Source organism: Bos javanicus, chromosome 7 (assembly GCF_032452875.1).
Source record: "Bos javanicus breed banteng chromosome 7, ARS-OSU_banteng_1.0, whole genome shotgun sequence".
Classification (NCBI taxonomy): Eukaryota; Metazoa; Chordata; class Mammalia; order Artiodactyla; family Bovidae; genus Bos; species Bos javanicus.
This window is the reverse complement of record NC_083874.1, coordinates 43,439,156-43,454,612: the sequence shown is the minus strand read 5'-3', so window position 1 is coordinate 43,454,612 and position 15,457 is coordinate 43,439,156. Positions and strand designations below refer to the sequence as shown.

The window sequence follows — 15,457 nt, the reverse complement described above, 5'->3', positions numbered from 1 at the left end:
GCATCAGTTTTCTCATCTGTTAAATGGGGAGGGGGAAAGCACTCAGGTGAACTTTGAGAATTAGAGTAGATGGGGAACCAGGTGCCCGCAGTCAGGACCTGGAGCCAGAGAGGCTTTGTGATGGCACACCAGGTTGCCATGGCACCAACCAACGTGCCTGCCCGGGATGCTCCAGCCCTGGTCCCGCCTCACTTGCTGGTGATTGGAGGAGGCATCGTGACACATGCTCCCACAGACCAATGAAGAGGTAGGTAGTCCAGAGGCTGGGTTCTACCGACGCTTTAGATTGGGGGAAAAGGGTAGAATTGAGTGAAGCCAAATTTTCCCTCACTTTTCAGGCTTAAATAGGCTTTCCGTGGTTTCTTTAAAAAAAAAAAAAAAAAGGCCTGGTCATCCCTGGAATGAATTCATTTCCATTTCATGAAGCTCCAGCCCGTTGTAAATGCCCCAAAAGGTGAGGCTAATAATTCTTCTAATAATTTTATTTCTTAAGACACACAGTTAACCTCTCTGAAGAAGATTCCAGAAATTTTCAGTATGAGGGTGGTGTGGGCACTTTGCCATCTCTCGAAGTTCTCATACCTAGAAATAAGAATCGGCCTGGGAGGTTATGAAATTAATATATTCCGTGGTTGGTTTATTTTTAATAAACCACCATTGTAGGCTCAGGGTGTGGGCGATTCTCACAGATTGTTGCTGTTCTTACGCCCACAAACAGATGGAAATAAATACTCTAGGTAGGTCATTTTGCAAGATGCACAGTTAAATGGACTGTGGATGTTTTGCCTCCCCTCCACTCCCAGAAACAAATGTTCTGGGCAGAAAAGGGGCTGGGTTCTTTTCATGCTTTGGCATGTGTATTAGTTAGCTATTGCTGGGTAATGCATCACCCCCAAACTGAGTGACTTGAAACATCTGTTTATACATTAGAGTATTAGCCAGGAAAAAGAGTGACGTTCTGACACACTGCAGTGTGGATGGACCTTGAAAATACCATGCTCGGGACTTCCCTGGAGGTCCAGTGGTTAAGACTGTGGGTTTGCACTGTAGAGGGAATGGGTTCCATCCCTGGTCTGGGAACTAAGATCCCACATGCTATGCAGCAAGGCCAAATAAATAAATATTTTTTTAATTAAAAAAAAAAAGAATATGATACTCGGTGAGAGAAGCCAAACACAAAAGGCCACACAGCATGTGATTCTGTTGATGGGAAATGTCCAGAACAGAAAATGGGAAGTGTGGATCTCCAGGCAGATCCACAGGTACAGAGAGTGGGTTCTTGGTTGTCAGGGGCTGTGGAAGTGGAGGGGGTGAGGAGTGACTGCTGATGAGGACAGGTGTTCTTCTGGAGTGATGGACTGTTCTGGAACTAGACAGGGGTGGTAACTGTACAACAGTGTGAATGCACTCAGTGCCATGGAGCTTTACCCTTTAAAATGGTGAATTTCATGTTATGTTACCTCAGTAGTAATAATAGTAGCAAAGTAAAAAAAAAAAAAAAAACCACAATCCACACACGGTTTGTGTACTTTTCTGCTCACACCCCATTCCTCCGTGTTCTCCAGGGAGTCCAAGGAGATTCTAAACTCTCCCTCTTTTATGCAGAACAGTTTCTCTTCCCAGGTCTGACCACACTCAGGCCTGTGACCTCCCCTGATGAACCCCCAGCCCCTTCGTTCCCTCCCTTCACTCCGTTCTTCCACAAAATCACCAGCTGGGTCTTTCTACCCAGAGGCAGGAATGCACCGAGTCACAGTGTTGAGAAAAAGAGCAACACCGATGGTTTAATTTTTTCCATAGCAACATACTGAAAGTCACTCAGTCCTGTCTGACTCTTCAAGACCCCATGGACTATACAGTCCGTGGGATTCTCCAGGCCAGAATACTGGAGTGGGTAGCCATTCCCTTCTCCAGGGGATCTTCCCAACCCACGGACTGAACTCAGGTCTTCCACATTGTGGGCAGAGTCTTTACCAGCTGAGCCACCAGGGAAGCCACAGAAGCATAAGTGCCTGAAAATGGATAGAAAGATCCAGAGAACCTTGCTGGGGCCTCCTCCCCAGGAAGGAAGAGGACCAGAGATGAGAGGCATCAGCCCTGGGGATTTAGCTTCATATGTCAGGTTGCAATTTGGAAACTGATAGCAGGTGACTTTTTGCGACCCAGTGGATTGTAGCCCGCCAGGTTCCTCTGTGGAGAAGGCAATGGCACCCCACTCCAGTACTCTTGCCTGGAAAATCCCATGGATGGAGGAGCCTGGTAGGCTGCAGTCCATGGGGTCGCTAAGAGTTGGACACGACTAAGCGACTTCACTTTCACTTTTCAGTTTCATGCATTGGAGAAGGAAATGGCAACCCACTCCAGTGTTCTTGCCTGGAGAATCCCAGGGACAGGGGAGCCTGGTGGGCTGCTGTCTATGGGGTCGCACAAAGTTGGACATGACTGAAGCGACTTAGCAGCAACAGCAGCAGCAGGTGCCAAATGTCTTGCCCTGGTGTGACAGAGGTCACCATTTTCCCAGCCTCCCCATCCGTGTCTTGCCTGCCCATCCGTTAAGCAGTGTTCCATACTTGAGAGTTTTGGTCATGGCAGAACCCCACTCTGGTAAGGATTTCTGTGTTGGTGAAAATCTGGCCCATCTATCTGTGTCACAGAGAGCGGTGGGCTCAAATCATGCCGGGTTTGGGTGCCCGTTTGCCAAAGTTCCTCAAATGCCCCAAAGAGAGGCAGATGGGGCAGGCTGCAGAGTCAAGTTTCCTTTAATGAAAAAAGAACAAATCCAGACACAAGTCTGGGTTGAACAGTCATGTCTAGAGGTGAGGCGAGGCCCCCGCACCCCTTGCACACTCCCTATGCTGCCCCCGAGTACGTCACTCAGTGGGGAAAGGAGGGCAACGGGAGCAGAAATGGACCCTGGGTCCTGGGTCCATCAACATGCAGAGGTCTACTCTGACCCTCGGGATCGCTAGATGCTCTGTAGCATGAGGATGGCATGCTGAAGGTGCTGGTGGGTGCCTGGGGCACAGCCATGGCCCCAGAGGATGCCCAGCGGGTAGGAGGTGCCAGGCTGGCCCAGTTCCCAGACTGTGAGCAGCAGCTCCTCACCACCCCTGCTCAGCACGAGTTGTTCCTGATCTCCGCTGCTGCTGCTGATCTGCCAATGTGGGGAGAACCTGGGGTGGAAGGGAGAAGGGGCCCTGGCCTTTGGAGGGCAAGTGGACAGGAGACTGAGGGCGCCCTGACCTGAGTTTCAGTGGCTGCCCCACCCATGGGGACTCCAGGCCAGGAGCCAGGGCTCTACCGTGTAGACAGGGAGACCAAGGCTCAGATAGGACCCCCTGCCCATAACCACCCAGTGAGACCTCCTACTCAAGCCTGTGTCCTGGGGAACAGCAGCTCCTCACTGCTGTTCAACTCCTCTAGTTCCCTCACTGGGAACTGCCAGCTCTCCCTGCCGCTGGGCATGGCCATTTGAAGCCAATCCTGCCCTCTGAGATCCAGCCCAGGTCAGGGCACTCTGGTCTAAACAGAGATGGGGTTTTCACTATAAAATAAAATCATACAAATTTTTCTAAGATGATAGTAAGGATTGTATACTACTGCGTTGGAAGTCTGTTTTAAGAGCGGCTACAATTTCTCAGAGATTGCCAGAATTGCTCAGGATAACCTACAACTGATTCTGCAATGAGATGACATTTTGCCAGTTGCTACCGGTGACCACATGGGACCATGATCCCCAGTGACATTCTGCCATCATTTGAACACATTTTATTTCCAGTTTTATGCTTGGGAGTCATAAGTCTCAGTTCCTGGTTCCACCAGGAGCCAACTGCTTCCTAGGGCTTTCTCCCAAAAGCATGCAACACACCAGGCCCATTTGAGGGGGCCCCTTGATCCCCTGCACCATCCCATCGCTGAAGAGCAGCAGCACCACCTGCTTGGACACCAGGAAGCACAGCAGCCCTGGGGAACAGCAGGGCGCCCAGGAGTCTGGGCTCATTCCTCAGGGTAAACATCTGCAGCTTTTCCAAGTGGGGCGCATAGCTTACCTGGTTGTTGTTGGGGGGGGCACAGGGCAGTGACCATGGAGTCAGGGGCTCCATTCTGGGCAGCTCACACCCGAGGACACCTGCTCCTGTAGATCCTTGGACCATGATTTGAAACCAGCTCTACAGGGTCCAAGCCCTCTCTGTCCATCCAGTCCCAACCCTGGCCCTAAACTCCAGACCCATGGCGCCTCAGACTTGGCTGTCCATGCTGAGACCCTGATGGGTCCCCACATCTGCTCTCTTGCCACTTTCCCTTCTTGCCTGGTGGCTGCTCCATCCCCCCCCCCACAAACCTGCAAACTACACCCAGATTGCAGCCCTTGCCTACCCCTCCACAGCCACCACCCCAGCCCAAGTCACCACCGTTGTCCACCCAGCTAATCCAGCCACCTCCCTGCTGGTCTCCTGTTAATAAAAGTACAAGTCAGACTTCTCCTTCCTGCCCCCAACCCCAGCAGTCACCTGTGAGGCTCTGTGACTTCATGTCTGCCTCCATGCCGCTCCTCAAACCCACCGCCCTGGATCCCATCTTGGGGGCTCTGCACATGCTGTTCTCTTTGCCTCTCATGCTGTTCCCGACAGGCCCTTTCTCATCCTTCCTGTCTCACCTGAGCATCACTTCCCCAGAAACCCCCTCCCTCCACAACCACTCTGTGATTTGCCTCCACGCCCCCCCCCCCCAGTCTGTCATCTCATCTGCTTTATTTTCTTCAGAAAACTGCCACCAAAATCAACTTAGTGATTCATTTATTTAGCATTGTTCTCCCCCAGCAGGCAGTAAGCACCTGTAGGTATGCACAGTAGGTATTTATTAAATACTTGAGTGAATGAAGAAAGGTGAAGGCAGGGAGGGCTTGGCCCCACAGCGGGTAGGAACTCCATGACTTTTCCCCCTGGGGGGTGCAGGGCCATGTGGGTGCTATCCCGAACCAAGACCCTGTTCCTACCGTCTGACAGTTGGTAGCCAAAGCCATACTTGCTATAATAGTCCACCCACTTGGGGGCCCAGAAAACAGGCTGCTGCTCTCCTGGGGGGTCCTGCATGGCTGGGCACAAGGAGGAAGTGACATGATGGGGGGTTCCTGGAGGGGCCTGGTGGAGGCAAAGGAGATGGGGAGAAAGGTCCAGGGCATAGAAAACCAACTCTTGAGGCTTCCTAGCGGTCCAGTGGTTAAGATTCTGTGTTTCCACTGCAGGGGGAGCCAGTTCAATCCCTGATAGGGAGAACTAAGATCCTGCATAACGCATGGTGTGGACGAAAAACAAAGACAACCCAAGCAACTCTTGCCTTGAGGGGAGAGGACTGGGGAACCCTGGGGTCACAGCCGCTTTTAGCAATGAATAAATCTGAAACGCGTGTAAGGTCCAAAACACTGCAGGGCTTTGCTTTATTTCATTAAGCATTTTTTTTTTTTTTTGGCATTAAAAATAAAATAGCTCAAGCCCATGTGGCAGCCCGGATGGAATCCTTGGAAGAGGAAAAAGGCGGGAATGGGGAGCCTAGGGAAATCCAGCAGCCCAGGGGGTGGCCGGGGAAGCCGGAAGTCTGTCTTCTGGGCTTCTCAGCAAATCTCACGTCATCTTGTGCCGCCCCTACCTGGGGGGCCCGAATCCAGGTAGAGCTGCAGGTTCCTGATGGCTGCCTCTACCCCCTGCCTTGGACTCCCCTCGGGTCCTGGGGAGACAGATCTCTGTTGAGGGGCACAGGATATGGAGGACAACCCCACCCCCAGCTTCCACATCCAGAAAAGTCCCATGTTCAACCCAGGAATCCAGACACTGTCCACACTTTACAGGTGGGGAAACTGAGGCCAGGAGAAGGGCTGTGATGCTAGCAAGGCACAATCCTCACCCCCCACTTCGCAACCCTCACCCCTGCCCACAGTTCCTGTCTAGGATGGAGCATGCTCACCCGCCGGGGCACTCTGGAGGGTCCCCTGGGCCAGCAGCTGGATGGGGACCTCGGGGGCACAGAGCCCCACTCTCCAACAGGGAGTCCTGGGGAGGGAGCAACAGATGTTGGGAATTGGTGGTGGGCTCTGGCCTCCCCATGGAGACCTCGTGACTTCCCGTGCCCAGCCAGCTGTGAGGACGCCCTCTGCATTCCCCACTACCTCCCTGCTCCCGGCCCTCACCTCACTGCCCCACTCCATGGAGTCAGGGTCTGAACCATCTTCTCCAGGACCTGAGGCCTCCTGAGAAGCCAAGGGGCCTGCAGGGGGCACAAGGATTTGGGGGTGGGGGCAAAGCCTGGCCCCACATGGAGAGCATCTGCCGTGGAGATGGTTTCAGAGCAGGAAGGGGATATGACAGGTGTGTGAGATGCAGGGCAGGGAGGAGCAGGTGACGGGGGAAGGAGAGGTACTCACAGGGCGCCCGGCACTGGGGCAGTAGCAGCCGGCCCACCTTTCGGAAAAGTCTGCCCAGAGGCTGGGGGATGGCGAAGATGGGTGGGCTGTGGCAGCAGTGGGGTGGCAGCCGGTCCGGGGTGAAGCCCTTTAGAGTGGGGAGCTGGAGGTCAGCAGGCTGCTCCTGAGTACCTGTGCTACCTGGGGGTCCTGACCCTCACCTGGGGCTGCTGAGACACCCCATAGAGGGGCCGCCCTGTCCCCCAGACACTCCACACCTGAGTGAAAAAGTCATCCTGCAGCAGGTGGTCCAGGCTGGGCCGCTCGACCGGGTTGGGGGCCAGCAGGCGGGCGATGAGGCGGCGCGCGTTGGCAGACAGGTGTGCAGGCTCGGGGTAGCGGCCATCTCGGATGTTCTGGTACATCTCCGACAGGGGAGCCGCCACGAAAGGAGGGACGCCAGTCAGCACCATGTACCTGGCCGGGTCGGAGGCAGGAAGCAGGGCAGAATAGATCCTGCTTGGATCTATTCTGGGCATCCAGGGTTGGTTTACACCTACCTATGCACCCCTACCCTCAATCCCTGACACCATTCCTGCTTCACACTCATTTTCTCACACCCGCCCTGCATCCACTCTCACCTAGTCATTCTTGTCTGCACAGAAGACACCAGCATCTGTTTGTACACCTGCCTGCACCTGGGTTACACCTGGACACCTGCATAGACCTTTCCAGTTTTAATTTATGCTTGCTCGCACCTGTTCCAATCCTGCATATACCTCATGTCGGTACAAATGTCCTGATCTGCCTGTGTACCTAACACCTGCACACACCTGTCCACACCTCTGGGCATGTTCAAACCCGTCCTCTGCTGTACATACACCCTCCTGTATCCCTATTCATACCTGTAGGCTCAAGTGATGGCAGGTGCCTGCTCCTGCCTGCCCCCCAGCTGCATACACTGAGGTTCTATGTTTGCTCATACCTGCCTGTCCCCACACTCAACCTCCTCCGTATATGCTTACACCTGTCCTTACCTGCCGGTGCCTGTCCCCACCTGGGCATTCCTGCCCCCCTTCCCCAGGCCTGGGGCTCCCAGGGCGACTCACATGATGCAGCCCAGAGCCCAGATGTCCGACTGGCAGGAATGTCCGTTTCTGGACACTACCTCTGGAGCCAGGAAGTTTGGGGTCCCGCAGAGCACTCTGGGGGAATAACGGGGGCTCAGGAAGACTGGGGGCCCCCACACCAGACGAGGCCCACCTGCACCCACCCAGAGAGCAGGCTCAGAGCTTGCAGTCACCTGTGGCAGCGGCCCCCTGGCCCTATCTTGGTGGCCAGCCCCAGGTCTCCGATCTTCACCTCCATGTTCTTGTTCAGGAAGAAGTTACCTTGTGGAAGGGGACGCAGCGGGCAGTGAGGAAGGAGCGTGGCTTCAGTGGAAGCCCCGCCCTCACCCCGCCCCGAAGCGCCGCCCCGGCCGTACTGAGCTTCAGGTCCCGGTGGACGATGCGCCGCTGGTGCAGGTAGCTCAGGCCGCTGACCAGGCCTCGAAGATAGTAGCGCACCTCGGGCTCCGTCAGCGTCTGCCGTGCCTGCAGCACGTGGGCCAGCGACTGCAGGGGCCCGACAGGTGCCACACCACCGTCGAGGAGACACAGGTGAGTTCCAGGGGCCCAAGAAGGCAAAGGAAAATTCAGCTGGGCCCAGGTGAACGTGGCTGATTGTGGCATGGGCATTGGTGAGCTCTGAGCCCAAGGATGAGCACAGGAGTTCAGTGGACAGAGGGGCCACAATGAGCTTGTAGACCAGAGATGAACACAAGGTGGGTACACGCTGGGCACAGGTGAGCTTAGGTGTATTTAAGTGGGCTGAGTTCAAGGGATCTGTGAAGGTGCAGCTAAGTTCAGTTGGGTCCAGGAACGGGCATTCCCGCCAATCAGACATCTGGGCTCTGGGCTGCACCATGGAGTGGCCCTGGGAGCCCTGAACCTGGGGAAGGGGGCAGGGCTGCCCAGTTGGAGACAGGTGTGGGCAAGTGGGGCCTGGCTGAGTACAGGAGAAGCACAGATGGGCTAAGATGTGCCTAGGTGGGTCAAGAGAGCCTTTGGGTGGGCAGAGGTGCACAGGTGGGCCTGGTGTGGTCTCAGGTTAAAACAGGTAAGGAGAGACAGACAAGGGTGGGGGGACACAGATGAGCTCAGCAGACACGGGTGGGAGGGGACATGCCTCCCTCTCACTCCGCCCCCGCACCTGGCGACTGCAGTATTCCAACACCATGTATACGTGGTCCCGGTCAGCGAAGTGGGCGTGGAAGGCCACGATATTGCGATGTCGCAGGCGGCTGTGCAGAGCGATCTCGCGTTCCACCTGCAGGCAGGGCACCATGTGTATACACCCGGTAGGCACCCACACCCGAGGCATTCATGCCCCACAGGCGAGCTCCACACCCCAGGGCAGGGACCTCTCTGGGGACCCGCTTCGGTTCTGGGGCTCCTGGGCACTGACGCGCAGAGAGTACCTTGCAGTGGGCGTGTAGCCGCGCAGCCCCGCCCCCTCCGCGAGGCACCACTTTGAGCGCGAACACAGCGCTGGTGGACATGTCGGTCAGCTTGTAGCAGCGGCTGAAGGCGCCCTGCAGGGCAGGAGAGTCAAGCTGGGTGCATACAGGTGTGAGGACAGATGGCCAGGCCTCCTCACACACACACACAGCTCACACCTTCCTACCTGGATCCCCAAAGCAACACAACACAGATGAACACGAAGGCACACAGATACATCACAGATGCCTCCATACCTGGACACGCTGAGTCCACAGAACCCCAACACAGTACCCAGACACACGCTACAACGCCCGCACACAGAAAGCACAGACCTATGACAAACGCAGACACACACGCACAGGGACAACAAAACAGAGTCTGAGTCCGCACCAAGGCTCAAAAACACACAACACACCCATACCCTGGACATAACCCACGACACAGCACTGCACGCCCAACACCGGTTCCCGCCACACAACGCGCGCCGCACAGCGAGTACATCGCAGACCCGGGCATCCACCCACGCCAGCCCCGCGCCAGCCTCCAAACTCCCGCAGACACGCGGACACGCAGAGACAAAAGCCAGGGCACACACTGGCTCATCTGCGGGTCGAGATCTCGCTTGCGCTCCGCCGGGCTGGGACCCCCGCTCCGCCCGGCCCCCTTGCCGCGGACTTGGAGTGCTGGAGTCCCCACCTTGCCGATCAGCTTCCCGCGCCTGTACACGCGCCCCGAGCTTGGGTCGCGCAGGAAGACGGAGACCAGCGGGCAGCAACTGCGCCGCCGCCGCCGCGGCCGGGGATCCATCCCTCCCTGGGGGCCTTGGCTGGCGCACTGGCGCAGCCTCGGGCGCGACCACCGCGCACAGCGCTGCTCCAGGGGCCGCGCGCTACTGGGGCGCCTCTTATTGGCCGAGGGGGGAGGGGTGGAGTCCAGACGCTCCGGGCGGCCGGTACGGGAGGGGGCGGGCGCGTGGGGGCTTGTGGGCATGCGGGGACGCCGGGCTGGCGGGAGTTCCAGGGACCAGAGCGGCGCTGGCATCCTGCACGTAAACCCCGCGCCAGTCGCGCGCGCTCGGCTCGCTGGCTTCTCCAATCCTGCGCCTTCCGCCAAGCTGTGAATTGTCCACGCGCCCATTTCTCTGAGCAGGAAACTGAAGTCAGAAGGTTTGTCTCATTCTCTCGAGGCCTCAAAAGGAAGGGTGGGTGGGAATGAGTGCTTAGCGGGGCTCCCCTCAAGGTACACTTGAGGTTCGAGTCTAGTCGTCCTGAATACACTCATGGGACTGCTGCAGATAGGTAGGTCCCTGGGGCCTGCCTGTATGACAATGTGAAGCTTGATCATCTCGGCCCTGGGGAGCCACAAAAGGGTTCAGAGGAAGAGAGAGGAAGGGGAAGAAGCCTAATATCTCTGGGACTGGGGCTGGTGGGGAGGGCAGTGCAGCCCAGAGGGGCACTGCTAGGAAGCTGCTGTGCATAATGGACACTAGGCATGAGGAGCAGGATTTGGGGACTAAAGGAGAGGCACTAGGGTTGGTGACTACTGGCTCTGGCTTGGGCAGCCATGGAGAGGCAAGCGGATAGAGGACAAGAGGGCAGGCTTGAGCCCCGTGGAACTATGGTGGCACCTCTGAGCTGTGCCTCATACTTTCGCTGTCTCAAGTCACCCTTTCACTGATCCTGAGACCCGGGTACTGGCCTTGTCCCCATTTCACAGATGAACACACTGAGGCCCAGGGAGGTAAACTCACTTCTCCAGCCAGGAAGGGGCAATGCTGGGTTTGAATCCAGGCAGCTGCCTCCAGATGCTTCAGAATTAATACCCATACGTTACATAACACAATGAATGGGGAGGGGTTAGGAGGGCTCTGTTTGGCTGGAATTAGGCCTTGGAATTTTCCAGAGACCAGATTTCAGAGTCCGGCCCAGCCAAGCCACCAGGGATAGAAAGCACCTTCTGTGTAGTCAGATGTCCACCTGGCATGTCAAATGGGGGTGCCCAGGGCATGGGGAACTCTAAGGGTGCCTCAGTGCATTTGATGGGAGCCAGCCTCTGGCACCTTTCCAGGGGGGCTGGCCTCAGTGCCAGGGTCAAGGATTCCAGGCCAGTGCGGGGCGGGGGGGGTGGGGCCCAGCTGACTGGGGCTGGGGAGCCCGAGTCCCCTGCTAATGAGAATCAGGTGCAGTGTGACCGGAGGAGGGCAGCTGGGGGGCCCGTGGGTCTGAGCTGTCACGTCACTGTTGCCCTGGAATCTGCATGCGCAGGCAGGAATCCAGGTTCCTCTCAGGGTCACACCTCTGCCACCTGCTAATTCAGGTATTTGTCCAGCACTTACTAGTGTGTGAAGCTTGTGCTGGGCTCTGTGTGCCCAAGACAGACCTGCCTAGCCCTCAGGAATATGTGGACAGGAGATCACCCAGACTTAACCAAAGTCAGGGGTCTGAGCCAGTTCTGGAGGCCAGTGTCAGAAACCCAGACCCCTTCCAGACAGTGGCTCATCCCAGAGACTGGGGCTGTTCTTAGCCCCATGTTACAGATGAGGAAACCGAGGCTTAGGAAGGCATATGGGAGCCAGTCACCGGACTGTGGCCGTGCTCAGCCTGGAGTGCAGGTTGGGGGATCCGGAGCCCCTGACCCCCCAGTACTACCCCCTGGCTCCTTCCCTGGTGGCCCCAGGAGCACAGGAAGAGCTCTCACACTGGGGCAGGAAGCTGAGCCCATTGGACCCCTAGAAGCCTCCTTGGGAAAAGAAATCCCAAGTTCTTGGCCCGGCGCCTCCCAGCAGGGCTGTCAGCTGACACCCTCTGCAGACAGCAACTCTGCCCCAGTCGCCCGGCAGCCTGCTGTTTTCCTGGCTAAGCCTCCTCCACCAGACTAGAGAGACTTTCCATCCTCAGCCTGCACCCCCTTGAGCAGGGATGCCCTCCCTCAGCACTCTAGAGTGGAAAACTTTATCATAAAAGGAAAAACTTAGATGCTCATAGCAGCCATATTCACACAGCCAAAAGGTGGAAATAGCGTGGGTGTCCATCAAAAGGTGATGGATAAATAAAACATGCTCCAAGCCCACAGGGGAATATTATTCAGCCTTAAAAAGGAAAGAAATCCTGACGCTTGATACAATATGGGTGATCTTTGCGGACAAGATGCTCAGTGAAAGAAGCCAGACCCAGAAGGACACATGCTTTCTGATTCCACTCATAGAAGGTCCCTAGAGGAGTCAGAGCCACAGAGAGAGGAAGTAGATGGTGGGGCCAGGGGGTGGGGGAGGAGACGGGGAGTCAGCATTTCATGGGGTCACAGTTTCCATTTGGGAAGATGAGAAGTTCTGGAGATGATGGTGGGGCTGGTTACACAACAGTCTGAATGTGTTTAATGCCACTGAGCTGTGCTCTCAAAAATGGTGACAATGGTGAATTTTGCGTGATGTATATTTTGCCACAATCAAAAGTGAAAACCATATTAGATACCACACCCCAAGAAGCCCTCAGCCTTAGGGGTTAAGACCCACATTTTACTGATGAGCAAACTGAAGCCTCATGTGTGTGGCAAGCTAAGAATTGTAGTTTTGCAAAGGGGCCAGTGTTGGGGTAGGGGGCTCAGTGGGGCAGCCTGACCCTCCCATGCTAACACCTGCCTGGGGCTCAGGAGGCTGAGGAGCTGTGGGCTGGGGCCCCAGGCTGGCCACACAGCCCCCTGAGCCCCCTCGCTCCAGGCCACAGGCTTGGTTTGTCTCCAGTCTGTTCTTTCTCTGACCTGAGATAACTCCCCAGACTCAGCAGATTTCCTGGGAGAAGCACCACAGAGCCTTGCTCAAAATATAATACCTGCCGCAGGTGGAGGGGCTGGCTGCTGAGACAGCACTGGGGCTGGGCTAGGGAGGCCTTCCTCGGAGGGTGGGCTGGGTCGGCTTTGGGGTCCACAGTGGTGTGACTCATTCCTTCCAGAACCAGAGCGGGAGCAGGTGGACAGGCATAGGCATAACTCAGCCCGGCTTATAGGCCCCTCTCTAGCCTCTGGTCTCCTGGACTTTGAAGTGCAGTGGACTCCCTTCTTCCTGCTTGTCTGTACTTGGGAGCCCTCAGCCAGACCTTGCAGGTCTCCAGGGACAGTCCCCATGAGCAGAGCAGGCAGGAGGGGACCCCATGACTGCAGTGCCTGCTGCCTTGAGACTGGCCCAGCTGGCAGGGGTGATGGGGGCTAGCTGCCATGTCCCCTGAGTTTCCACAGGAACAGACCTCATCCTTGTCTCTCCCAGATTCCCAAAGACCACTGTCATTGGCTCCTTCTAGAAGCTCTGTCCTCTCACGTCCTCCAGACACGTCTCTGTAGGCTTTTCTCCCATCATTCTCACCCCATCTTTCTGGTTCTCCTTTGAGGCCCCTATTTGTTCTCCTAGAGCCTGGGGCTCAGTTCAGAGGCCCCCATACCCCTTGTCTACTCCCTCTTTCTGGCCTGGTCCAGGCCAGCAGGAGACTCACATGGGCAGCTTGTCTCTCCTCCCCTGTCTCAGTCTGGCCTCTCCCAAAAGCAGAGCCTGAAGCAAGGGTTTAGTGCAGTGAGTTGATTTGAAGAGCAGGAGCGATGGGCCCAGGAGGATGAGTCAGGGCAGGACTTGGAAGCCACTATGGGCCCTTGAGGAAAGGGGTAGATGGTTCCCCAGAGCTGCCTGTCCACGGGGAGGATGGGGAGTGTGTGGACCCCTGGCCTCAGCCCCTCATTAGCTGGGGCCTCCACCCTGGATGCTCATTGTCTGTACGTGCAACTTGGAATGTCTCCCACACGTGGTCTGACTGCAGCTTGGAGAGTGATGAAGTATTGCTGGGACAGGAAGGGTGTGGGGTGGGAGTCTCTGAGGGGCTCACTGCCTACCCCAGAGCAAAGCAGAGCCTGGACTCAGTCACTCCAACCTCTCCCCTTTGACCTGTGACACTAAGATACATGTCCGCACCCAGAGTGGGGGAGTGGACAGAGTCAGAGAGGGGATATCCAGAGGAGGAGATGGAGCTGAAGACACCAGTGGGTGCTCCCTGTCGTGATGCTCAGGACCAGCCAAGGCCCTGGGTCAGGAGCAGTAAGGATAGCCACAGCCAGGGCAGGGGACACAATATGTCTGGGCCATCTGAAGCTCACAGAACCAGATGCTGGCTGAGAGTTGGACTCAGAGGACAGTCCAGCCTCTTCCTGACAATAAGAAGTCTTCTAGAACTAAATTGGATCACATCTAAAAGCCTGCTAGTGGGCCTCCATGGCTCTCCCACACACCCACACACACACCCTGGTCCAGTCACGCTGGCCTCTCTGTCGGTCTGAGATCCCACACCAAGCTCATCCCACCTCAGCGCCTTCACACACACCATTCTCTCAGCCTAAAGCTCTCCCTGCCCTCTGGTCTTCATCCAGTAACTCCTTCTCATCTTCTGAGTTCCAAGCAAGGGCCCCCCCACACCCCAAGAGCCCCGTTGTGGTTCCCACACAACCTGAAATCATGCTGTTTCCTTTGTGGTTTGCTGGGTTTTCCCCCAAGGACCAGGGGCTCCAGTAGAAACATGTTGTGGTTTTCCTTGCTGTGTTCCCTGCAGGTGCTGACCCTCTCCCTGGGGAGGCCTTGGGCGAGTTCAGACCTTCCCCTGAGCTGCCCCGACCCCACCTGCTGGGTGGGCACCCTCAGGGTCCCAAATACGTGCTGCTCACCCCGGGCGTAGGCCCTTCCCACCATGTCCTCAGCTGGATGCCGTCTCAACCTCTGTTCAGGGACATTGATCAACTCCGGCTGCAAGCAGAGTGCTGTGTGAGCATCAGAAGCAGCCAAATTTCCACAAGAATAATTCATATTTTATCTGCTTGGGCCTTTTGAGCAATTATGAAAGAAACAGCTCAGTGTCATGTGGGCTCCTGGATGTGATCCTCGAACAGAAAAAAGAAATTAGTTGGAAAAAAAAATAGAAGGAATCCAAATAACATTTGGAGTTTAGTCAGTCGTTATAGTAATTACTAATATTATTAATTAGAAATGGTGATATTCCAATGTCACTTCCTCAGACATCACAATAGTCATTGTTTCCTGTGGCTGTTGTAATGAGTTACAAACTTGTTGGCTTAAGAAAGCACACATGGGGCTTCCCTGGTGGCTCAGTGGTGAAGAATCCACCTGCCAATGCAGGAGACATGGGTTCGGTCTCTGGTCCGGGAAGATCCCACGTACCACAGAGCGACGGGGCGCTGTGGGGCCCAGTGCATCACAACTGTTGAGCCTGTGCTCCAGAGCCTGGGACTGCAACTGGTGAAGCCTGAGGGTCCTGCAGCCTGTGCTCTGCAATGAGAGAAGCCCACACACCACAACTAGAGAGAAGCTCCCATTCGCCACAACTAGAGAAAAGCCTGAGCAGCAAGGAAGACCAGCACAGCCATGATAAATAAATAAATATAAAAGAAAGCACACATATATTATCTCATGTCCTGGAGCTCAGGCATGGGCAGGGCTGGTCCCTCTGGAGGCTGTCGGGGAACACTAGGT

General features: G+C 55.9%; 1 protein-coding gene and 1 long non-coding RNA gene across 4 annotated transcripts; one reads left to right on the top strand and one right to left on the bottom strand.

Annotated features, from left to right (window-relative positions):
* The first annotated feature begins 257 nt into the window (after positions 1-257).
* Positions 258-5,420, top strand: LOC133251213 (uncharacterized). Its single transcript, XR_009737538.1, has 2 exons — positions 258-454; positions 5,246-5,420. It is a non-coding gene; the product is annotated as an uncharacterized LOC133251213 (long non-coding RNA).
* On the bottom strand, positions 5,409-9,747 carry PLK5 (polo like kinase 5 (inactive)). 3 transcript variants are annotated; one of them, XM_061423374.1, is made up of 11 exons: positions 9,637-9,747; positions 8,919-9,032; positions 8,651-8,767; positions 7,884-8,013; positions 7,701-7,788; positions 7,507-7,602; positions 6,676-6,874; positions 6,419-6,545; positions 6,185-6,261; positions 5,962-6,047; positions 5,409-5,724 (listed from the first exon to the last, which is right to left on the bottom strand). In XM_061423374.1, the coding sequence occupies exons 1-11, from the start codon at positions 9,745-9,747 to the stop codon at positions 5,643-5,645; spliced, it is 1,227 nt and encodes a 408-aa protein (XP_061279358.1). In that variant the 3' UTR covers positions 5,409-5,642. The 3 variants fall into 3 exon arrangements, with proteins under 3 accessions (XP_061279358.1, XP_061279359.1, XP_061279360.1); XM_061423375.1 differs by lacking the exon at positions 7,507-7,602; XM_061423376.1 differs by lacking the exons at positions 5,409-5,724; positions 6,185-6,261 and having other exon boundaries at positions 5,961-6,047.
* Between the last annotated feature and the right edge of the window lie 5,710 nt (positions 9,748-15,457).